This window comes from Thrips palmi, unplaced genomic scaffold (genome assembly GCF_012932325.1).
Source record: "Thrips palmi isolate BJ-2018 unplaced genomic scaffold, TpBJ-2018v1 HiC_scaffold_4, whole genome shotgun sequence".
Lineage (NCBI taxonomy): Eukaryota > Metazoa > Arthropoda > Insecta > Thysanoptera > Thripidae > Thrips > Thrips palmi.
In genome coordinates this window covers 3,655,502-3,675,378 of record NW_023144631.1, presented here as the reverse complement: position 1 = coordinate 3,675,378, position 19,877 = coordinate 3,655,502, and the positions used below count along the sequence as shown (strand labels likewise).

Below are 19,877 nucleotides of genomic sequence, written 5' to 3'. Positions count from 1 at the left end.
GGACTGGATTCGGGCCGCGATGCCGCAATGCCGAGATAAGAGTGGACAGGACGCAGTGTGAGCTGGGTCATGGATGACGACTGGCCACAGCCATTCTTTTCTCCGACTTACGGTTTGTCCGACCTGGTTCTCGCCTGCCAACGACTATGGAGCGCGGCTGGTCAAGCAGGGTACTTGGAGACAGTTGTTCACACCTTACCGCTGTGGGGTTGGCAGTGACGTGCCTCTGTGATCCGTTTGATGCGTTTGCGTTTCATCCAAGTAGGAGCGTCAATGATGTGTGATGAAAGTTTCTCGTAAACCAAAAATTGACATAGAAACCACAGTTTTGGAAGTTTTATTTCAAGAGTCCTCGTTGAAAAACAACAACACGTACGGTCGTTTACAAGTAAAAAAGAATAAATACAAGCCTTATTTACATACACACCCTTCGACGCGAGACATGCACAACACTCACGATACGCGTATTCCCCCGAAATCACCCGACCAATTCACACAAATAAACACACAGAACAGAAACATCAGTCATTTGAAACAGATTCGTTCCGTCACAATTAGCAAATGGAGACCACTTGTCGCTTATTTGCGAACACATCATCACAATAATGGGCTGGATTATCTAATCTCTAATTGGCTAGAGGCCATGCAGAACACAACGGCGTGTGTTAAAGGAACCAGAACCAAACAATGCAGGCGGAAGGACGTCTCCTTTCGCGTTAGCTCAAAGCAATGTAACTGTATTATAAGGATGCCAGTGTCTCCGACGAGACAAGCGATGTCGCCGCGCGCCTCTCACTTCTCGCCGAACTTGGGCAGGAAGACGGAGTCCAGTGCCTTGCCGAACGCGTTGCCGACGGCGTCCACGGCCTTGTCGGCCTCGCCGATGGCTGTCTTGGCCTTGCCGGTCGCGGCCTCGGACGCCTTGCCCACGCCGCCCAGCACGGCGCCCATCTTCTCGCCGGCCGCGGTCCTGGCCTGGTCGGCCAGGTCTGCGGCGGCGGTGGCGGCGGCCCCCGCGCGCTCCGTGGCCGCCCCGAGGACGGCGCCGACGGCGTCGGTAGCGGCTGACCGCGCCGCGCTCGCCCTCTCTGCTGCGGCGCCGAGGGCGTCGCCCACCTTCTCGGAGGCGGTGGACACGGCGCCGCTCAGGGCCGCGCCGACCTTCTCCGTGGCCGCGGCCCGCGCGTCGCCGATGGCGGCGCCTGCCCTCTCCGCGGCAGCGCCCGCGGCACTCTTGGCCTCGCCCAGCACCACGCCGACCTTCTCGCTGGCGGCGCTCTTGGCGCTCTCGGCGGCGGCCTTGGCGTCCTCGATGGCCGAGCTCACTTTTTCGCTGGCAGCAGCCTTCACGTTCTCCGCAGCGGACTTGGCGTCGCTGACGGCGGTGCTGACTTTATCGGAGGCCGCCGCCTTGGCGTCGGACAGGGCGGTGCCGGCCTTCTCCGCGGTGGACTTGACCTCGCCGATGACGGCGCCGACGGTCTCCGTGGCGGTGGTTTTGGCGGACTCGGCGGCTGACTTGGCGCTGCCGATGGCGGAAGTCACCTTCTCGGTGGCGGCGGACTTGGCGTCGTTCAGGGCTGCTCCCGCCTTTCCAGCGGCGGACTTGGCCTCTCCGACGACCGCGCTGACCTTCTCGGTGGCGGCGGACTTGGCGTCGTTCAGGGCGGTGCCGGCCTTCTCCGCGGCCGTCTTCGCCTCCTCGACGGCTGCGCTAACTTTGTCGGCGGCTGCCGTCTTGGCGTCTCCGAGAGCCGAGCCCGCCTTGCCGGCTGCTGACTTGGCGTCCCCGAAGATGGAGCTGACCTTGTCGGTGGCGGCGGTCTTGGCTTCGCTGAGTCCGGCCCCCGCGCGCTCCGCCACCAGCATGGCCTCGCCGGCGAGCTGGCCGGTCTTCGCGCTGACGGAGGACTGCAGGCGCTCGTTCTCCCGGGACAGCGCCGACACCTTCTCGTCGTACTTGCCCTTGAGGTCCTGGAAGAGCTTCATCTGCGTTTCGTACTCCTCCTTGAGCTTGGCGTTCAGGGTGGCCTGCAACACAAGGAACGGCGAGTCAGGTGTGAGGTAGTGGCTGCCGATCGTCAGATCCGAAGACAGGGCGAGGCGGCGCGGCACGGCGCGGCACGGCGCGGCACGGCGCAGCCCCCTACAAGTGGGTTACCATCTAGGTTAGTGGAAATGGTTCAGTCAGTCAGGTATTAGGACGCGGCGGGGTGAAGCACGTGGGCGAAGGAAATACGGCACGGAGCCTCTGTGACCAGTTGAGTATGAACGACGACATTTTATAAGAACGGGTCAAACACACACTTAGGTTCTATAACAAAAGTTAGATCACAGCAACAACACAAGGAAGCATGCTGGTGGTGGATGCGCCTGCCGCCGCGCCTGAAGGCAGGCAGACCCGCCGACGGCGGAGTCGGTTGGGCGGCCTGCGCGACGGGCTGCCGCGGCAGGGCGGGCAGAGCATAGCGGTGGAGGAGAAGGGCGGGGAGGCGTGGGAGCGGCTACACAGGTCTCGAGGGAAGGACCTCGTTTTTAATCCAGTTTGCGGTTCTTTATTATTTCACTTTATTATTTTTGGGGGGTTTGGGACGGGGTTAGGTGCGGGCCGCTCGGGGCTGCGCCATGGCCGCGCCGATGCTGGCTCTGCTGCCCTACCGCCTTCTCCGCGCGCTGCGACATGAGCTGCTGCCGCTGCCGCTCGTCGGCCAGCTTGCCCTCCATGGAGCCCATGTCCTCCTGGAGGTGGGTCACCTCCATGTTCCGAATGTCCAGCAAGCTCTTGGTGATGGACTGCACCTCCTTGAGCGACGCCACCTGCAAGGCAACGGCGTGAGGAAGCGAGCGGGGACGACGCGCATCGTGGTGGTGGTCCGTTCACTACTCTGTAAGAGAACGACAGGCACGTGTGGGTGCCACTCCGGCCGGCCCCCTCGGCCCCCTCGGCCCGTGTCCCACGGCTAGGCAGCCCGATTGGCGACCGCGGCCGCCTCGGAGCGGCATTTGTAGCGGGAGGCGCCACCTAGCTCGGCCAGCACGCGCCCGTGCCGCCGAGCCGCCGTGACGCCGCGGGGAGTCCTGCTGATAGGCGCACTTGCGGTGCAGGGGCGGACGCGCTGACGCCAAGCTGAGGCTGATAACGGTGAGTGCCGCCAAGCCGCGCCGCGCCACGCCGCGGCATAGTGGCGGTGCTCGGGCCGCGGATGAGCTGGGGCAGCTATTGACACCGCGGGTCTCTAGCCGCACCGCGGGCGTCGGGCAGCGCGGGCGCCAGTGGCAGTGGCGGCGTCGCGGCGTCGCGGGGCCGGCGAGCGGCGAACCGGCGACCATTGGCCGGCCGGCCCGGGGAATTTGCACCGCCACTTCAAGTTCGCGAGGCCCCGCTCGTCAGCGGCCGGGGAAAGGGGGAGGGGGGGAGGCCTCGGAGATAACGAGCCGCCACGAAGAGCCACGTAAGCGCGGCCGCGGCGCGGCGTGGCGTCCGTCCGAAATGCGACACAACAACGTGGTTCTGAACCACCGTAGACCATGCCCGTCGAGAGGGGCGTCAAGGTGCAGGCGCGACGCGGTGGCGGGCGCGGGAGGCAGGGAGCGGGGGCGGGGGCCGCGCCGGCCTAGGCTGCTGGCCCTGCTGCCTGTCGGCCTGTCGGCCCGTCGGGCTGCACGCTCGGCTCCTCCACTCCTCATCGCTGTCCCCGTCGGTCCCCGTCGGTCCCCGTCGGTCTCGGACTCTTATCAGCGCAGCCGCCTGTTTAGCCAGTTGTCAAGTAACGGAGCCAACGGAGCCACGCGTAATTCGTAACTCTCTCGCAGCGTCGCAGCGCGGGCCAGCCGCGCAGAAACAACCCGGCCATGTCTGTGAGTACGCCCCTGCGGCCCGCACGCACACTGCGTGCCGTCCCTCCCCTCCCCCTCCACCAGCGGCAGGCCCGGCTGGGCCGGCGGGGTGCCGCGCCTGTGTCCCCCGTGGACACCGCAGGTGGCATACGGACGGGCCCCCTCCCGGACCGCGAACCGCCAACGGGGAGGGGGAGGAGAGGTACTTTTTCAACATGGCGGCGACGCTTTTTCGGCGGGAAGAACCAGCGCGCCCTTCGAGAGCACGTCGTCGCGGTCTTGGCCGCGGTCGCCGTCAGCCCGTGAGGCCGTCAGGCGATGGATGACTGACGGCCGATAGCGGCGGTGCGACGCGATCCGGAACGCGCTCGGTGTTGTTCGGCGGCGCGCGGACTTGGACTGCCCCGATGTCTTGACTGATCCTCGCCCCGTCCGCAGGGCGCGGTGGACTGCCGACGGCGCTCCCTCGCTGCAGTCGGGGACCTCCACGGACGCGATGCTGGGTACGGACCGTACGGGGCGCCGCGGCCCTCCTGGAGGAAGTGGTCGGTCATCATGTGCCCCGGCGAGGGCCGCGGCCCGCCCCGACCCTTGCAGCTGGCCGACCCCTCCGCCGTGTGCGGATGCACGTGTGGGAACACCCACCGCGCGCCGCGCCACCAACAGCAACAACAGCAACAACAGCAACAACAGTACCAACAGCTCCTACAGCGCGATCAGGTGAGAGCACGGCTAAAGCGACATCAGCCTCGCCTACCCAGGAAACAAACGCCCTGCAGTGGCTTAATCTAGGCCGGGCCTCGGGCTTTTACCTTGGCTGCCTCACTGCCTCACTGCCTCGGCCTGATAGTGCCGGCCTTTGGGTCGCCCGCCGCGGTGCTATCGCACCGTCTGCCGAGACGCGCTCCTCGGCTGCTAACCTAAACCGTTAAATCGTTGCAGGATGTTCGATTTCGAGAGCAGCACTACCGCCGGCCACCCCTACTCAGGGCCTTCTCGCAACATGAAGCGCCCCCCGAGCGGCCCGCCGCCGTGCCGCCCGCCGCGACGCCGCCGCCCGGGCCGCCACTCAGCGTGGCGCACTCGTGGACGTCCACCCTGAGGGTGCCGCCCCTCAAGCGCCACCTCACGCACACGGGGGCGTTCGCGCTGCCGCCGAGCGTCGACCCGTCCAGGACGCCGTCCAGGACGTCACCCGAGGAGCACGACTCCTGGATGCCCACGACGAGGAGGCTGCTACTGGAGCCGGCGCCGCACCGCGTGACGACGCAGGGCGTGCCGTACGGCGGCCCGGCGCTCCGGACGCCGCCGCCCACGCCGCCGCCGACGCCGAGGTCGTCCGCGTTCCGCCACGTCGCTTCGCCGGAGTACTTCTGCTCGGGGGAGATCGTGTACGAGCTGCGGCCCGGCCCCGTCCCCGGCGTGTCCTTCACGGTGCCCGTGTTCGGCAGCATGGTGGTGAGGTCGCCGCAGGAGGCGGGCTTCGGGCCTCAGCTGCCCAAAGGGGTCCTCTCCGGCGGCGTGCCGCCTCTGACGTCCACCGCGTTCCCCGGCAGCCTGCCCATCGGGCTCCCCGACGAGCCGCCCCTCGCCTCCAAGAAGAGCCTGCGCGTGCTACGCCCCGACGAACTGGAGCTGCGGAAACCAACCGTGGCCGCGCCGGCCCCGACACACGCCCCCGCCGGCGACCCGGGCGACGACGCCAAGAAAGGGGCCTTCACCGAGGTCGCGGACAAAGCGGGCTCTCCGGTGGCGCCTAGGGAGCCACAGGCGCCGCAGCCGGCGACCGAGGTGGACTCCAAGTCCAGCAAGCGGCAGTGGCTGCTGCGCGTCGTGAGGGAGAACTTCAACGAGCAGATCGGCACACTGGTGGAGCGCTTCGTGCGCCGGCCGCGCCACGACAAGAGCGTGCGCAGGGTGCCCGGCGTCGGCAGGAAGGTCAACATCAACCTGCAGGACTTCTGGAGGCGCAGCTCCGGCCAGGAACGCCACATGAAGGTACACTGCGTTCGGTTCATTTGCTGAATCCGTAGCACAGTGGACCAGAAGATCGGTGGAGGCGGCCAAAATTCCAGACGCTTTTTGAACTCCGGGGCCGCTGAATGGGACTCGAACCGAACGTGTGTCCCCACCAATGGATTGCTTTCCGAACGGGGAATCAATTGGTGGGGTCACACGTTCGGTTCGAGTCCTGTTCAGCGACTGTGGAGCTTAAAACGCGTCAATAGTTTTGGCCGCCTCCACCGGTCCTCTAGCACACTGTACCCCGTCAGCCACCTCTGAGAGGACGCTCCCTGTTTCAGACCAAGGACCTGCTGACGGTGTACACCGAGAGCCGCATGGACTGGAGGGCCTTCCAGAGGTGGCTGACCAAGGACCTGCAGTTCATGCCCTCCTGCGCCAAGCTCACCGCGCTGAGCCTCGACATCTACCAGCGGTACTGGAGCAAGGGCTGGGTGGACGACGAGGACGCCGACTCGCCCCCTTGACCTTCTGCTGCACTGTAAGCCCCGGTGGACTATTTGCAGCCGCGCGGGGACTTTCGAGTCCGACTGCCAATAGCGTCTTCAACTAGCAGACGGCGGCCCCGCAAGGCGTCGCAAGGTGACGATTCCTAGTTTTAAGCCGAGTTTTCCTCTTTTATATTTACGATAACTAGTCTTTAAGAAGTTCACCGAAACCAACCCGTTACCACGTTCGTCAACATGTACAAAATACAATTTGCTGTAAGTGAGAAAAATCGCCGTATCGGCTCAATAAATTGTTGTTGTTTTTTCGTTTGGTGCTGCGTCACTGACTCACCTGGTTCTGGAGGGCCTGGATCTGCTGGTCCTGCTTGGACGTCAGCTCTTCCCTCTCCTTCTTCTTCTCGCTCAGCTGGGCCACCTGGGCGGCGAGGTCGGCGCCTGGAAAATCCAGCGTTCGCGTCAGAGCATGACGACATACATCAAAAGTCCCCGCGCGCCGCGCGCCTGAGCAACTTTGTAATCTTTAGCTGGTAATCGGTTGTTTTGGAACCGATCAACCTCCGGGTTTTTCACTCACGTTTCGCATCGGCGTCCTTCAGGGCCTGCTTCGAGGTGGCCAGCTCTTTCTCCAGCTGCTGCAGGTGGTTCTTGTAGTTCTCGCGCTCCTCGGTGCGCAGCTGCAAAGGCAAACACAGAGCGATGACCAGTCCGTCCGTCCGTCCGTCCGTCCGCGGGCTGCGTCCACGTCACAATCGGAAACGATTGCACTGGTAAAATGAAGGCGAAACGTAGGCGGCTTTCATGTAGCGCATAGTCCACACGCCCTTCTAGACGTGCACACAAGCTCATGCACTCACTTCCTCCCCTGCATTTGGATAGGAGGAAGTGAGCGCATGAGCTTGTGTGCTCAATACCTTCATCTCCTTCGTATTTATAAAGCAGATGCTTCGTAGACTTTTCCGGTGTGCAAGAAGGGCGCAAGGCCTTATAGCGTAGTTGTGCGCTTGAATGAACTGCGCCTTTGTTTCACCAGAGTGCTTACCTGCAGCTCGCGCTCCAGCTTGGCGATGGTGTCCGTGAGGTCCTTGGCAGGCGCTGCCGGCGCCGCGGCGGGGACGGGGCCCTGCGCGGCCAGCACGGCGGCGGCCTCCTCCAGCTCGCGGACGCGCTGCTCTAGCTCGGCCTCGCGGCGCCGCAGCCGCTGCAGCTCCTCGTCAGTGCCGGCGGCTGCAGGCGCGGCGGCCACCGCGGCCGCGGGTGCTGCGGCAGCTGCATTGGCGCCGCCGTTCGCCCCGCGCTGCAAGCAAACACAGGGCATCAGCGTCCCGCCGATGTAGAGCCTTGCCGAGTTCGCGCGTCGCCAAGCTCAAGCTGAGGCCACTGCAGCAGGCTGCCCAGGTGAAGTCGAAGTCACCGTCACCACCTCAGCCTGAACGTCCTGTCCTGGTCCTGGCCAGGGGCTGCCGCTTCGAGTCCACGCCGTCGGCCGCGTCCAGGTGCTTGACTCACCCTGGCTGAGACAAAGCTGCGGTTCATGCTGGCGATCTAGCTCTAGGTCCACTGTCACACAGACTGCGCGCCACCCTCGGCCTGACCAACGCATAAATACGGACTAATAGTCTTGGGCGGCCCCCGCCTCCCCCACCTCCCCCGGCTGCATCCAGAGGAGGAGTAGGAGGAGGAAGAAGTGGACGGTGACAAACAAAAGAGGCCATCGGGGTGGCGTCTAATGGTCGTGCCCTGTCCCCCCGAGGCTGCCCCCTGGGCCGCCCCGCCGCAGAGCACGCCGTCGGAGAGTCAGTCAACGCCGTGATTCCGCGCGGATTATTTCGCTGCCGCCAATCTGGTGGCAGCCGGCAGCACCGTCCGCGCGACATCACGCTCACACCGGCGTGGCTAGAGCGGCTAGACGGGGTCGGCCACGGCCTCGCCGGGGTCAGCCCGCGTTGCGTCAGGCGATAGCGGCGCGGTTCGCGCGGCCGCCCCCGGCCAGCCCGCCCCCTGCACTTGTACTCCACCACCGCGGCGTCGTACTATGTACTGCGTCTCGGTTATCATCACGTGCTCGCGGCGCTGCATCGGCCCGCACCGCTCACGTGCAAGGCAGCACAGGGAGACTTATTCCCACAGTCGTTTCCGTCGCTCTGTCTCTCTCGCACTCATGGGGCGATTCGTACGGGTGCGAGAGAGACAGAGCGACGAGAACGACTCTCGGAATCAGTCTGCAGCGCGGCAACGTGACATCCTCGGCGACACCACCAGGATCGTCCGTCATGCCGGCGGGGTGACATAACGCCTTGACCTCCCACACACACACGCACACATGCCACACACACGTACACAAACACTAAAACTGCACACATCAGCAGCGGCACATAAAAGTCCAGACGCGTCGCCGGATGCGCGCGCAATTATTTGAAGAAGCAAGCGCCCCGCCCCGCGTGCAGGCAATGCGGTTTCGGCTTTTCGTATTTTTAGGCTCGTTTCGGCCTTTGGTTGGTGTTATGGCGCGGGACTCGGCCGGGCAGCGCGGCCTCTGCCCCGTTCATTGGCCGGCGGGGCACTGCAGGGAGCTCGAGGAGAACTCGCCGGAGCCGTCCCCTCTTGGCCTGCCGCCGGAAACTACCCGGAAACGGACCGCCACGGTCGCGACTTGCATCGATTTCGGTGTCGAACTGGCGCCGGACCGTGTGTCGAACCGACGTCCGTTCGACGGCGACGTGTCGATCGCGGCGTCGGAATGCGTGGCCGAGCCGCGGGGCGCGCGGCGCACCACTCATCTCTATTTTGGCGTTGGCGCCTTTTGGCCGTCGCCGGCCCCAGGGCGGCCCCAGGCTGCCCCCGCCCCGCCAGGCTCGCCGCCAGCCTAACTGCACGACGCACTTGGCCGCGGCCTGAAGCGCGAACAACGTGGAACAACGCCGACCCTCCATCCCTCTTCTGCGGCCGCAGCTGGACCGCCTGAAAGCCGCCGCAGACTGATTCCGAGAGCCGTTTTCGTCGCTCTGTCTCTCTCGCACTCATGGCGCCTCCCGTGGAGGTGCGAGAGAGACAGACGAAAGCGACTCTCGGGATCAGTCTGCTGAAAGCCTGGCGACGGACGAGTGGCATGTCTGTCTGAATGTGTCTGTCTGACTGTCCACGGGCATCGTAAAGCCATCTGGGGGGCGACATGCATCTACAGACTGATTCCCCACAGCGTTTCGTCGCGCTGTCTCTCTCGCACCCACGGGGCGTTCCATGGAGTGTGACAGAGCCAGGGCGAAACTGCATGCTGGAATCAGTGAGCTGGGGGTGCGGTATCTGCGTGCGACGTGCACATGCTAGTGCACCAGGCAGGTGATGCAACAAGTGGGGTGCGAAAGGGCGAGGCAGGGCTAGAGGCGGGCCGTGGTCTGAGACGAGTGAGTGTGAGAGAGAAAGTGAGGGCACTGCGCGAGGTGCAAGAGTGAGAGAGAGAGAAAGAGTGCTGGGCGCGGCGCGGCGTGGCGCGGCGTGGCGGGGCCCGCGGCTATTTCGGTGCGCGGCCGCGGAAGGGTTGCGTCCGCCGCGGCCCGCTGTCTCCGTCGGGCTCATTCCGAACACCTCTTTCGTCGCTCTGTCTCTCTCGCACCCGTACGGACCTCCCTGTGAGTGCGACAGAGACAAAGCACAGTCCGGACTGAGCCTGCTGCCCCCGACGGCCTGACGCGCGTGAGTGTGAATCACGGGACGTGCTCTGCTGCACGCGGAGCAAGGCGCACCGCGGCCGGGCCTTGCCCGCCGTGCCGGACAAGTGCTTTGTGCTGCAGACTGATTCCGAGAGCCTTATTCGTCGCTCTGTCTCTCTCGCACCCATCAGAACGCGCCGTTGGTGCGACAGAGACAGAGCGACGAAACCGACTTCCGCAATCAGGCTGCTGGACGCTGGGCGTTCCCTCCGCCACCATCGGGCTGCGTGAGTTGGGTGTGTTTTGGAAATTTGCAGAAAGCAAAACCACTCCAGAAGTAAAGTTCCCAGCACTGCAGCGTAAAAAGAAACATAACTGAAAAATCAAAATGGGGAAAAAAAACACTGCTCTCTTTATCTCTCTTTAAATATACGAAACTCGCACACTCAAGCGGATCATGCAGCTCGGCCATAAAAGCGGAAATAAACTCCTCGTTTAATGCTTTCGATTGTGCGTCACGAAAAAATTGATTAGCCGATTAGCTGAGCCGCGAAACGCGCTACGCCACTGATAAGAGTTCGCCGAAGCCGGCCGGCCATCGCGCAGCACGCACTCCAGTGGCAGCCAGCGGCACCGCGCAATCGGACCCCAAACTGGAGTGAAGCGAGTCGTGGCCGTTCACCTGACCATGCAGGCCGCCATGCAGGCCGCCATGCAGGCCGCCATGCAGGCCGCCGGCCACAAGCTGGGCCGGCCAGCCACGCGCCGGCGAGCAGCGGGTACAGCTCCCCGGAAGTCGCAGCCCGTCAGGGACGCGAGCAACGGCAATACAGTAAGTCCCGAGAACCGCGCCAACTCGCCCAGGTGCACCGGGCGTGCGTGCGGAACTGTTTCAGGAAATGGGGTGAAGAGTCCCGACGTCGGGTTCAAACGGCAAAGTCTCATTGTGAGCCGGTGCTTTGTAAAAAGCCTGAGGCGTTGTTTGGGGGTTTCAAAACTGCGTGTCCCAGTCGGGGTTTGACTCCGGGGAGCTTGCGGGTGGACCTGCCCCGCAGCACAGCGCTTAGCGATCAGCTTCCAGCACCCAGCCACAGCCTCAGCCACAGCCACCGCCTCAGCCACAGCCACCGCCTCAGCCACAGCCTCCAGCCCCGCGCTAGACTCCAGCCGTGCGCCCTTTGCTGTACCTCCCGCGCCCGCTTCTCCTTCTCCTTCTCCTTGCCGCCGCCGGCGCCGTCCCCGTCCCGCTCCCCGTCCGCCCCCGGACGCCGCCTCCGCCGCAGCGCACTCACCAGGAGGCTCTCCTTGAGGTAGTTGAACATGGCTTGGACGTGCACAGTGTGCACACGCACGGACACGCGCGCACGCGGACGCGCCCTACCGCACTGACGCACGCACCCACCGACTGGACAGACTGGACAGCCCGGACGGTCTGGACCGAGGTCTGGACAGGCACCACGGCGACGCACGCTGCCGCACGCTGCACTGCAAGCGACGCAGGCCGAGACGGAGACGCAGGCTGATGCAGGCGGCACGGCACGCGAATCGCACACAGGCCTCCCCTCGCAGAGACTGAATGTGGACCGCGCCGCGCCCCGGCGGCCCCAGGGCAGCCCCGCCGCGGGCAGGCACGGCACGGCACGGCACACACGGCACGGCACACACGGCGGCGCTGGCCCCCGCAGCGGCAGCGCGGCAGCGGCCCGCGAGTGCTGCCGACGCGACCGCGGCCACGGCGTGCCGCGGCGCCAAGCCGCGCCAAGACAGCATTCCCCGGGCAGCACTAGTCGCGGATGGTCGCGGTGCCAAAAGGGTGGTGCGTCGCGCGGCGCGGCCAGCCTGCGACGTGAGACGAGAAGCGGTCCGTGCTGAGGGCCTTGTTGCAGGTGGAGAGCGGAGCGCGGCAGCACCCCTTGGGGTTGCCGCTGGGCCCCAGAGTTGCTGTGTGGTGTCATTGTGGGGCGTGGGGCTCCAATGGGGCCCTGCACCGCCTGCCTCGGGATCGGCCAGCCTCGGCTCGGCCACGATCGAACAGCGCCGAGCCTGCTCTTGTATCGTGCCGCGGCCCGCCATGTGGGCCCTGCCTTCCCATGTGGTTCGCGTCCTCCCCGCGCCGCGGGTCTGCCAGCACGGCCTGCACGGCCTGCACGGCGCACCGGGTCTTCAAGACCGGCGCCGCGGAGGCCGCGGCCGCGGACCGGACCGCCACTTCTCTCTCGCGCTATTCTCGGCGCACCCCCTCCCTCCCCCTCCCCCTCGAGCTCCCGCGGCCCCCGCATGGCCCCGGGGGAGACGAAGGGTCCGCAGAGATACGCCAAAACGCCGCAGAACGGCCTTGGGGTGACGTCACCGCGTTCTGTCGCTCTCCCGGCGACGCAGAAAACAATGTCTGTCGAGGCGAGATGGCGGTAACATTTAACTCGGCGAATCCTTTCGGCGAGACAGAGCTTGCCCGTTGGCCCTGCGGCCCTGCGGCCCTGCGCCGCTCGCAAAGGTCACATTTCTGGGCGGCTGAGGACTGGCTGAACTTTGGCGCGGCTCTCGAGTCATGAACTTGGCGCGGCAGCCCTTCGCCCGTTCGCTTCGGCACCTTCGGCACTCCGCCACGCTGGGTTGGGGCGCAGCGCACCACTAGCAACAACTAAACCAAATTATTTCTTGAAATGAAAACCCGGGTTCCGTTCCGCTGGGTAATCGTGTTGGTCTTTGCAACAATAGGAGTCTTGAGGGAGAAACTTTCCGAGCCGGGCAAGTCCGCTGTCCGTCCCGCGCCGCATTTCAAACCCAGCTCCTGGTGGCGCGCGAGGCGCGGCAGCGCGCTAGTTCGCCGCGGCGCCGCGAGAGGCGCTGCCGTCGGCGCCGTCGGCCTGGCAGCGCGAGCAGCGCGACGCGTCACGTCCTTGATCCTTGGGAGAAGGCGGTGGCTCGCTGTTGCTGCGAGTGCACTGCGAGTGTTGAATCCATCTCCTCGGTGATGTGATTGTGTTTTCGTGTGCCCTTATTTCGAGCGTGTCCAGTGTCCGTGCACCATGTCGCGACAAAACGACAGAGGAAGCTACGCCCAGTCGTACAAGCTGGTCGTGGTGGGGGGCGGAGGCGTCGGCAAATCGGCGATCACCATTCAATTCATTCAGGTAGGCCTCTGCTCACGCGAAGCCCAGGTAGACGGAGGCCTCGCCCCCTGGCTGGCCCTGGCTGGCCCTGGCGCCGTGACAGGTGTGAGGTCCCGGCCGTGACGGCCTCGCCACGGCCCCGTCACGGCCTCGGCGGCCACGACGGCCGTCTCGGGGAGGCCGAAGGGAGGCAAGCAGCCCGTTTGGAGTTGGGCTGGCGGGGGCTGCCGCGGGAAATGGGTGGCCATAACCTCCAGGGAGTGACAGGCGCAGCTACAGCAGCTACATGTACAGTGGGGGTGCAGGTGTTTACATCACCGCCTAGCTGTTCAAGAGGGTGCTGGTGTTGGGAGCGTCTGCAGTTTCTATGAGAGGAGGCAGGACGGACGATACCGTTTTGAGTAAGTCGGATAGTAATAAACCTGGGACTTGCTCCAGAAAGTAAGGACATTTTTATTAACTTTTTTTGGTAGGCAAGTAAAGATATTCAGGATTATTTGCCTCTGATTTATTACAAAAATTTTGTTCTGCAATTTTGAACTTTTCCTAATGAATGACTGTGGCGGCAACGGGGGAAAACCACCCCGTCACTTGTGTCACAACGTCACAAAAATTGTGATCTTTTCATATTTTTTTTTTTGTTAAGGTTTTGCATTTTGTCATTTTTCCAATTATTGATGGCACTGATCGCCCCGGTGGCTTTCGGCATCGCTGGCGCTGGCTGGCGCTGGGCCTCACACCTCGTGGTCCATCTTTGGGGGCCACGTGTTCCTCCTGCTTGGCTATCGGCCGCGCGCCACGCGATTCGAGAGCTGGAGGGAAATCACAACACGGGCTCCTTATTTGGGGGCCTCGCATGTCTAGCGTCTAGCGCGTCTAGCGCGTCTAGCGCGTCTAGCCCGCTCCGCTCCCAGTCCCTCAAGGCTGCTCGGCCATAGTTCGGTCGCCGTCGCCGCTGCCGTCGTTCGGATGCCCGGCGTCTTCCGAACCGAAAATCGGTTCCGCTCGACGACGACGGCCGAGCTCTGTCTCTCTCGCACTCATGGGGCGTCCCGCAAGGGTGCGAGAGAGACAGAGCGACAAGCAGTGCTCGGAATGAGCCTGACGGTGTGGGCCCGAACGACGTAGTTACCCGCCACGCCGGTGCATGCGTTCGGCCGGTGCGGCGTTCCGCTGCCGAGCCTTGCGTGCTTCTCTCTCTCTCTCTCTTTCGCTCGCCCAGGAACGCCCGCGCCTTTTCCTCGTGGCGTGGCGTGGCGCGGCTGGCCCCAATACCGCCACCAGTGTGCCTCCTACTTGGTACGGCGGCTGCCGGCCGCAGCAGCCGCAGCAGCGCCGCCCAGGACGAGCGTGGGCGTCACAGAGGCTGTCGCGACGTCCCGCCGTCCCGCCGCCGTCCCGCTGCAGCACGCTGTAGTCAAGGGTGTGGGCCGGGGTGGGGGAGGAGGGCAGGGCGGGAGGAGGAGTGGCGGTGACGGCGACGACGGTGGCGGCTAGCTCAAATTCTGAAATAAAAATGGCAGAGCGGGAGGGAAGTCCAGGCGTCTCACCGCCAGTCTCGTTGCGCTGTTCCAGAGCTACTTCGTCACGGACTACGACCCCACCATCGAGGACTCGTACACCAAGCAGTGCGTCATCGATGACATCCCCGCCAAGCTGGACAGTGAGTTGACGGCCTGCTCGGCGAGGCTCTGCGCGGCTCGGCGCGGCTCGGCGCGGCTCGGCGCCGGGAGGGTAGGCAAGCGCGGAGCTGTGCGGCACCCGTGCGCGACGGGCTTGCCTACCTCGGCATCGGCAGGCGTTTGGCCGCGTTTGGCGCTCCCCGCTCTCCCCGCTCCGGCTGGGAGTGGGCGGCGTGGGCTTCTGTGCGCGCCCTCAAATGAAAATCCATTCCGTCTCGTGTCGAGGCTTCCCATTAGCACGCATTAGCCTATGTATTTGCCCGCTTCATTGTCGCCATGCCTGCCTCGTTTCAGTCCTGGACACCGCGGGTCAGGAGGAGTTCAGCGCCATGAGAGAGCAGTACATGCGGTCCGGCGAGGGCTTCCTGCTCGTCTTCTCCGTGACGGACCGCGGCGGCCTGGACGAGATGTTCAAATACCACCGGCAGATCCTCCGCGTCAAGGACAGGGACGAGTTCCCAATGCTCATGGTGGGCAACAAAGTGGACCTGGAGCACCAGCGGCAGGTAAGTGTGCTAACCCTAACTTCTTTCCCTCTTGCATCTCCTGCAGACTGATTCCGGGACTTGTTTTTCTTCGCTCCGTCTCCCTCGCACCCGGTACGGTACGCCCCATGAGTGCGAGAGAGACACAGCGACGGAAGCAACACTCGGAATCAGTCCGCTGCGGTTCAGGTGATAAGAGTCTAATTAAACTTTTTTCTTACACAGGTGTCTCGATTCGATGCTCAAAACGCCTCCACACAGCTCAAGATCCCATACATTGAGTGCAGCGCCAAGCAACGCATGAATGTGGATCAAGCCTTCCATGAATTAGTACGAATTGTACGTAAGTTCCAGGCTTCTGAAAGACCGCCACTGAAGCCTACCTCGAGTAATAAGAAGCGCAAGTGCTGTATCCTCTAGGTGCTCTTTAGTGTCCTCTGTTTTTCATGCAGGTTCGTTATTAATTATGGCAATCTGTCCTTTTGTAAAAAAAAATACTTGTGGTTTTGCTATTTTAAAACGAAGAAAATAGAAAAGACTTGCGCACACTTCTAAAAAGTTGTGAAGCCTTAATTATCCCAATGTTTTTTGGTGTTGTTTTTATGAGCATAGTCTGTGGTCAGTTAGTTTTCTGTATTAGTTCTCAGGTTATTTATGTCTCTTAAAAGCAACACTAGACCTTAAAGCTTTAATAAATGTTAGCATGGAGGACCTTACACCTCATGCATAGCCATGTTTTAATGTGCTGTTACTTGTCAACTATGTAGGGGCTAATGTAGGTAATTTTCAGTATTTTTTTCTGATGGAGATTGAATTATACTAAGAGGAGCTTCATAACATTTTAAATGTACAGCAAACTAAGAGATTGTAGCCTATGTAACAATGTGTGACTGTTATGTGCTACCAGATTGATTCAATGGTAACCAGCCGGTAAATTTACAAAATGACATTCCACGGTGCTCCCTTGTGTTTGGATGGACCCTGACACTACGGAATTTAACAAGTGCTGTTCGAGCTGTTTTCTGAGCATTTGTCCTGCCATTCAACACCAAAATTATTTTAGTTACTGCTGCTATTCATTCATTTTAAGTTCATGTGGTCCTGTTTAAGAAACAGCCATTGCTGGCTGTATGCTGCTATGCCTCTGCTGTTCAATGTAGTGCTTTGTTTGACTGATACTATCGGATCCTGGGACTCAGACCTTTTATACATTATTTGTGCATTGAATTTGCTGGACACAATTGCAGAATAACTATGTAGAGTGATGAACCCTGTCTTGCAGTCATATACTTGTTAATTTCACTGAATGTTTTCGGGGTGAAAGAATAGTTTCACCCAGTGTCATCCTAAAGGAAACTAAAGACTTAACAATGAGGCCAGTTGGGATGGTGCTTTTATTTATTGTGAAGAAGTGGTTGGATTTTAGTCATATAAAATTATATCATGGAAGGTGAACTATTTATCAGGCTTACATGTTATCATACAATGTTAATTAGAGTTGATGCGTTTTCATATCTAAATATTTTTTGTGAAAAGATATTACCAAAGCAGTTTCTTATGGCTTTATAACTTGACTGCATTTAGACCTGATAATTAGTTCTTCCTTCTTTCAACTGCCATGTTTTTGATAGTGATAGTTCTATTTTTTTTTTCATGATATCGACTGTTGCACCAGAACTCATGCTGTATTTTTCCTAGAAATTGACCTAAAGCTATTTTCATACCTCATCCCGCTTGTGTGTGAGGAAGTTGCATGTTTTACTTTCTAAACACTGTTTCATGAGATGAAAATGTTCAAAATCATATCATAGACTGTGATGTTGCCCTGTTAATGCTGCAGAAGAGCTAAGCTGTGCATGTTTATGGTGTTTGTTCAACATAATTCTTTGAGAAATTGGAAGATGCCTCGTGACTCCTACAGTTATACCTCACTCTATTGGACGTTGATTTGTCTTCTTCTAATGTGTAAATTGAATGTTGGTGCGCATCTTAAAAATATTTGTGCTATTTTTGTAACACTTTTAAAGAGTTTGACAGTGTTAAAAGAAATTGGGTTATTTCCTGTTTTATTTTTATGTCAAGTCTATGAATTATTTTATTGTATTGTTACTAAATAACCATAATTTTAACTGTTTTATTGAAGTAAAGACTTCCACATGGTCAATTACTAAGTTATTTTATGCCTTGTGAGTTTTTAATGTACTAAGTCCATGTTGGTGCTAAAATTTTGACATAAATTTTGTGATAATGCATAACAAATCAAATCAATTGTCAATTACTTATTTTAAGGATAGTCAACTCAAAACAAGCAGGACCTTTTTGATACCGTTTTATTTTTTGTCTTGCCTATACTTGCACAAATTCAATTGCGAGAAACGAATAAGCATGCTATGTTTTTGTTTTTTATTTCATAGGTAGTCTGCTGTGTTCTACGCTATTCGTATACATGCATGTTCTGCTTTCGGAACATTACTCTACCCATCAATTCTAGTTTTGCAATCTTGCTGTGTGTGCTCTAGACAAGTGGCCAGTATTCAGAGTCTAGATGTAAATGGGGTAAAACTATTCCTGCATTCAGGAAAGTTTTGTTGGTCTTGAAATTTTATTCTCGTGTCATATTTGATTGTTCCTAACTTATAATTTGATGACGCACAACTTTTGTAAGCTTTGTGCCTTATACATATAGGCTTGCTTCCAATTCATGTAGACATTACGTTTTGATGTGTGTACGTCGCATTAATGTTGTTATCATCTCAGGACATATTTTTGTGTTTGAAAGATGGCATCTCAGTAATTTGTTTTAAGCTTGAGCTTTTATATTAACTTATTAATTTAAACATTATTTGTGTTAAGGAGGTAGATGCTGATAAAGAGTTATATTTTTTAAAAATTGCTTTATTAACTTTGTATTTGTGATACAGTTTTACTTGAAGACACCTTGTACTGACTGTCCAACAGTGTTCACCAGTGTTCAATGGTTATCTTTGAACACTTGCTGTTTATATCTCTCTATTGACTGACAACTTCGTCGTCATTCGAATGACAAGATCTTGTCAACACAGTACTGTACTTAACAAAATGTGGAATGTTTTCCGAGTTTTTTGCTCTTGCCAGGGTGCTTTACCCATTAATGTCACAAATCTGAAGCATTTTGTTGTGTGCCACAATATTGTTGCAAGCTAATTGTTGTGTACTGCAGTACTTATCAAGTCACCAAACTGAAATTAAAACCTTGATTGTTTAACATTTCATGACATGTTCTACTTTTTTTTCCCCTCCCTCCGTCCAATCTCGGCCGGGCCCGCCCAGTGTTTGGTGTTTGCCTTTCCACTTTGCTCTGCCGGTTCGGGTTGGAGACAGAGCCAACGTGTCGCGTCGCGGAGATGAGGGCCCGAGGCCGAGGCCGCGAAGCGATCGAGCCTTTGGCGTTTTCCGGGCTTTCCCGACCGCACCATGCCATCCACGCCCCAGCCGCCCCGCCCCACCCTGCCCACCAGCCCTTTGTCACCGGCACCTGCAGAAAAACAAAAGGCAAGGAAAACACTGCGCGGCGCAGCGCGTCGACGCTATGACTTTTGATTTCGGTGCCTGGCTGCTCGCGGACTTCCCTGCGCTTCCCTGTCGTTTGGGGCGTGTTCCGCGCGCCCAAGGCGCAGCCGGGCGCAGACCAAGACGCCCCAGACGAGAACCATCCGGTTTAGCGGGCGGAGGCGGAGCGGCGGAGCGAGGGGAAACACGGCCGCGGGGAAGGGCTGACGGGCTGGGACCGCCCCTCGACCCTCGACCCTCGACGACGTGCAAGGTGTGCAAGTAGGCAACCAGTGCAAGGAGCGGCGGCCACCACCAGCGGGCTGATTCCGAACAGTGCTCTCGTCGATCTGTCTCCCTCGCACTCACGGGGCAGAGCCGGGCAGAGCGACGACGCACCTCGGCCAGAGCGCACTGCCCACCGCCCCGTGCACTGCAAGCCAAAGGGGGCGCGGACCCGAGCGCGGACGAACTGAGGAGACCAGCAGTGAACAACACGGACGGTTGGCCTGGCGGCGCCTGGCGGGTGGCCCGGCCGGCCGGTACCGCCGGAACCACTCCTTGGCGAACTCGAACTCGAAACGAGACTTGGCGGTGCGGGTGCGCCGGCCGGCTGGAGGGCCGGTTGGGCCCCTCGATTGCCTGCGTGCCTGCCTGCCTGCCCGGGCCCTCCCTGCGCCGCGCTGAAGAGCGGAAGAGTCCGGCGAAGAGTGGTCTGCGTCGGTGACGCACGCGCGCCGACGCTTCGCCAAACCCCAACAGCGGCGCGGCGGGCGGTCCCGGTGTACCGCTGCCCTCGGTCCAGAGAGAGGTCCTCGTCGAGCATGTCCGGAAGAGCTCGATCCTGGACGGAGGGACGCGCGTGCTACGCAGCGCTGCGGGCAAGGGGTGCGAAAGGGGTGGCGAGCGAGCTTGGCACCGGCCGGGCCGCCGCTTCGTCGACGGGAACTACTCCACGTTCACGCACAAGGTCAGGTCAACCAGCTCCAACTACTCCGGTACGCCCCGCCCCGCCCCGCGAGGTCCACGGGCGGGGCGGGGCGGGGGCCGCCGGGGCTGGTTGCGGCTTGGCTCCGCGCCGCTCCGCGCTCCGCGGCGGGAGATGGCGGGAGAG

The 19,877-nt window shown here is 60.2% G+C and overlaps 2 protein-coding genes across 2 annotated transcripts; one reads left to right on the top strand and one right to left on the bottom strand.

Moving 5' to 3' along the window:
- Positions 1–792: 792 nt before the first annotated feature.
- LOC117649517 (nuclease SbcCD subunit C-like) lies at positions 793–11,527 on the bottom strand. The gene is made up of 7 exons (XM_034392386.1): positions 11,248–11,527; positions 7,348–7,602; positions 6,883–6,982; positions 6,640–6,743; positions 2,659–2,817; positions 1,117–2,031; positions 793–975 (listed from the first exon to the last, which is right to left on the bottom strand). Exons 1-7 carry the CDS (start codon positions 11,275–11,277, stop codon positions 793–795), a joined length of 1,746 nt encoding a protein of 581 aa, XP_034248277.1. The 5' UTR covers positions 11,278–11,527.
- A 1,321-nt stretch (positions 11,528–12,848) lies between these two features.
- On the top strand, positions 12,849–18,486 carry LOC117649214 (ras-like protein 2). Its single transcript, XM_034391747.1, has 4 exons — positions 12,849–13,089; positions 14,644–14,731; positions 15,045–15,256; positions 15,461–18,486. Exons 1-4 carry the CDS (start codon positions 12,985–12,987, stop codon positions 15,653–15,655), a joined length of 600 nt encoding a protein of 199 aa, XP_034247638.1. The 5' UTR covers positions 12,849–12,984; the 3' UTR covers positions 15,656–18,486.
- The last annotated feature ends 1,391 nt before the right edge of the window (positions 18,487–19,877 follow it).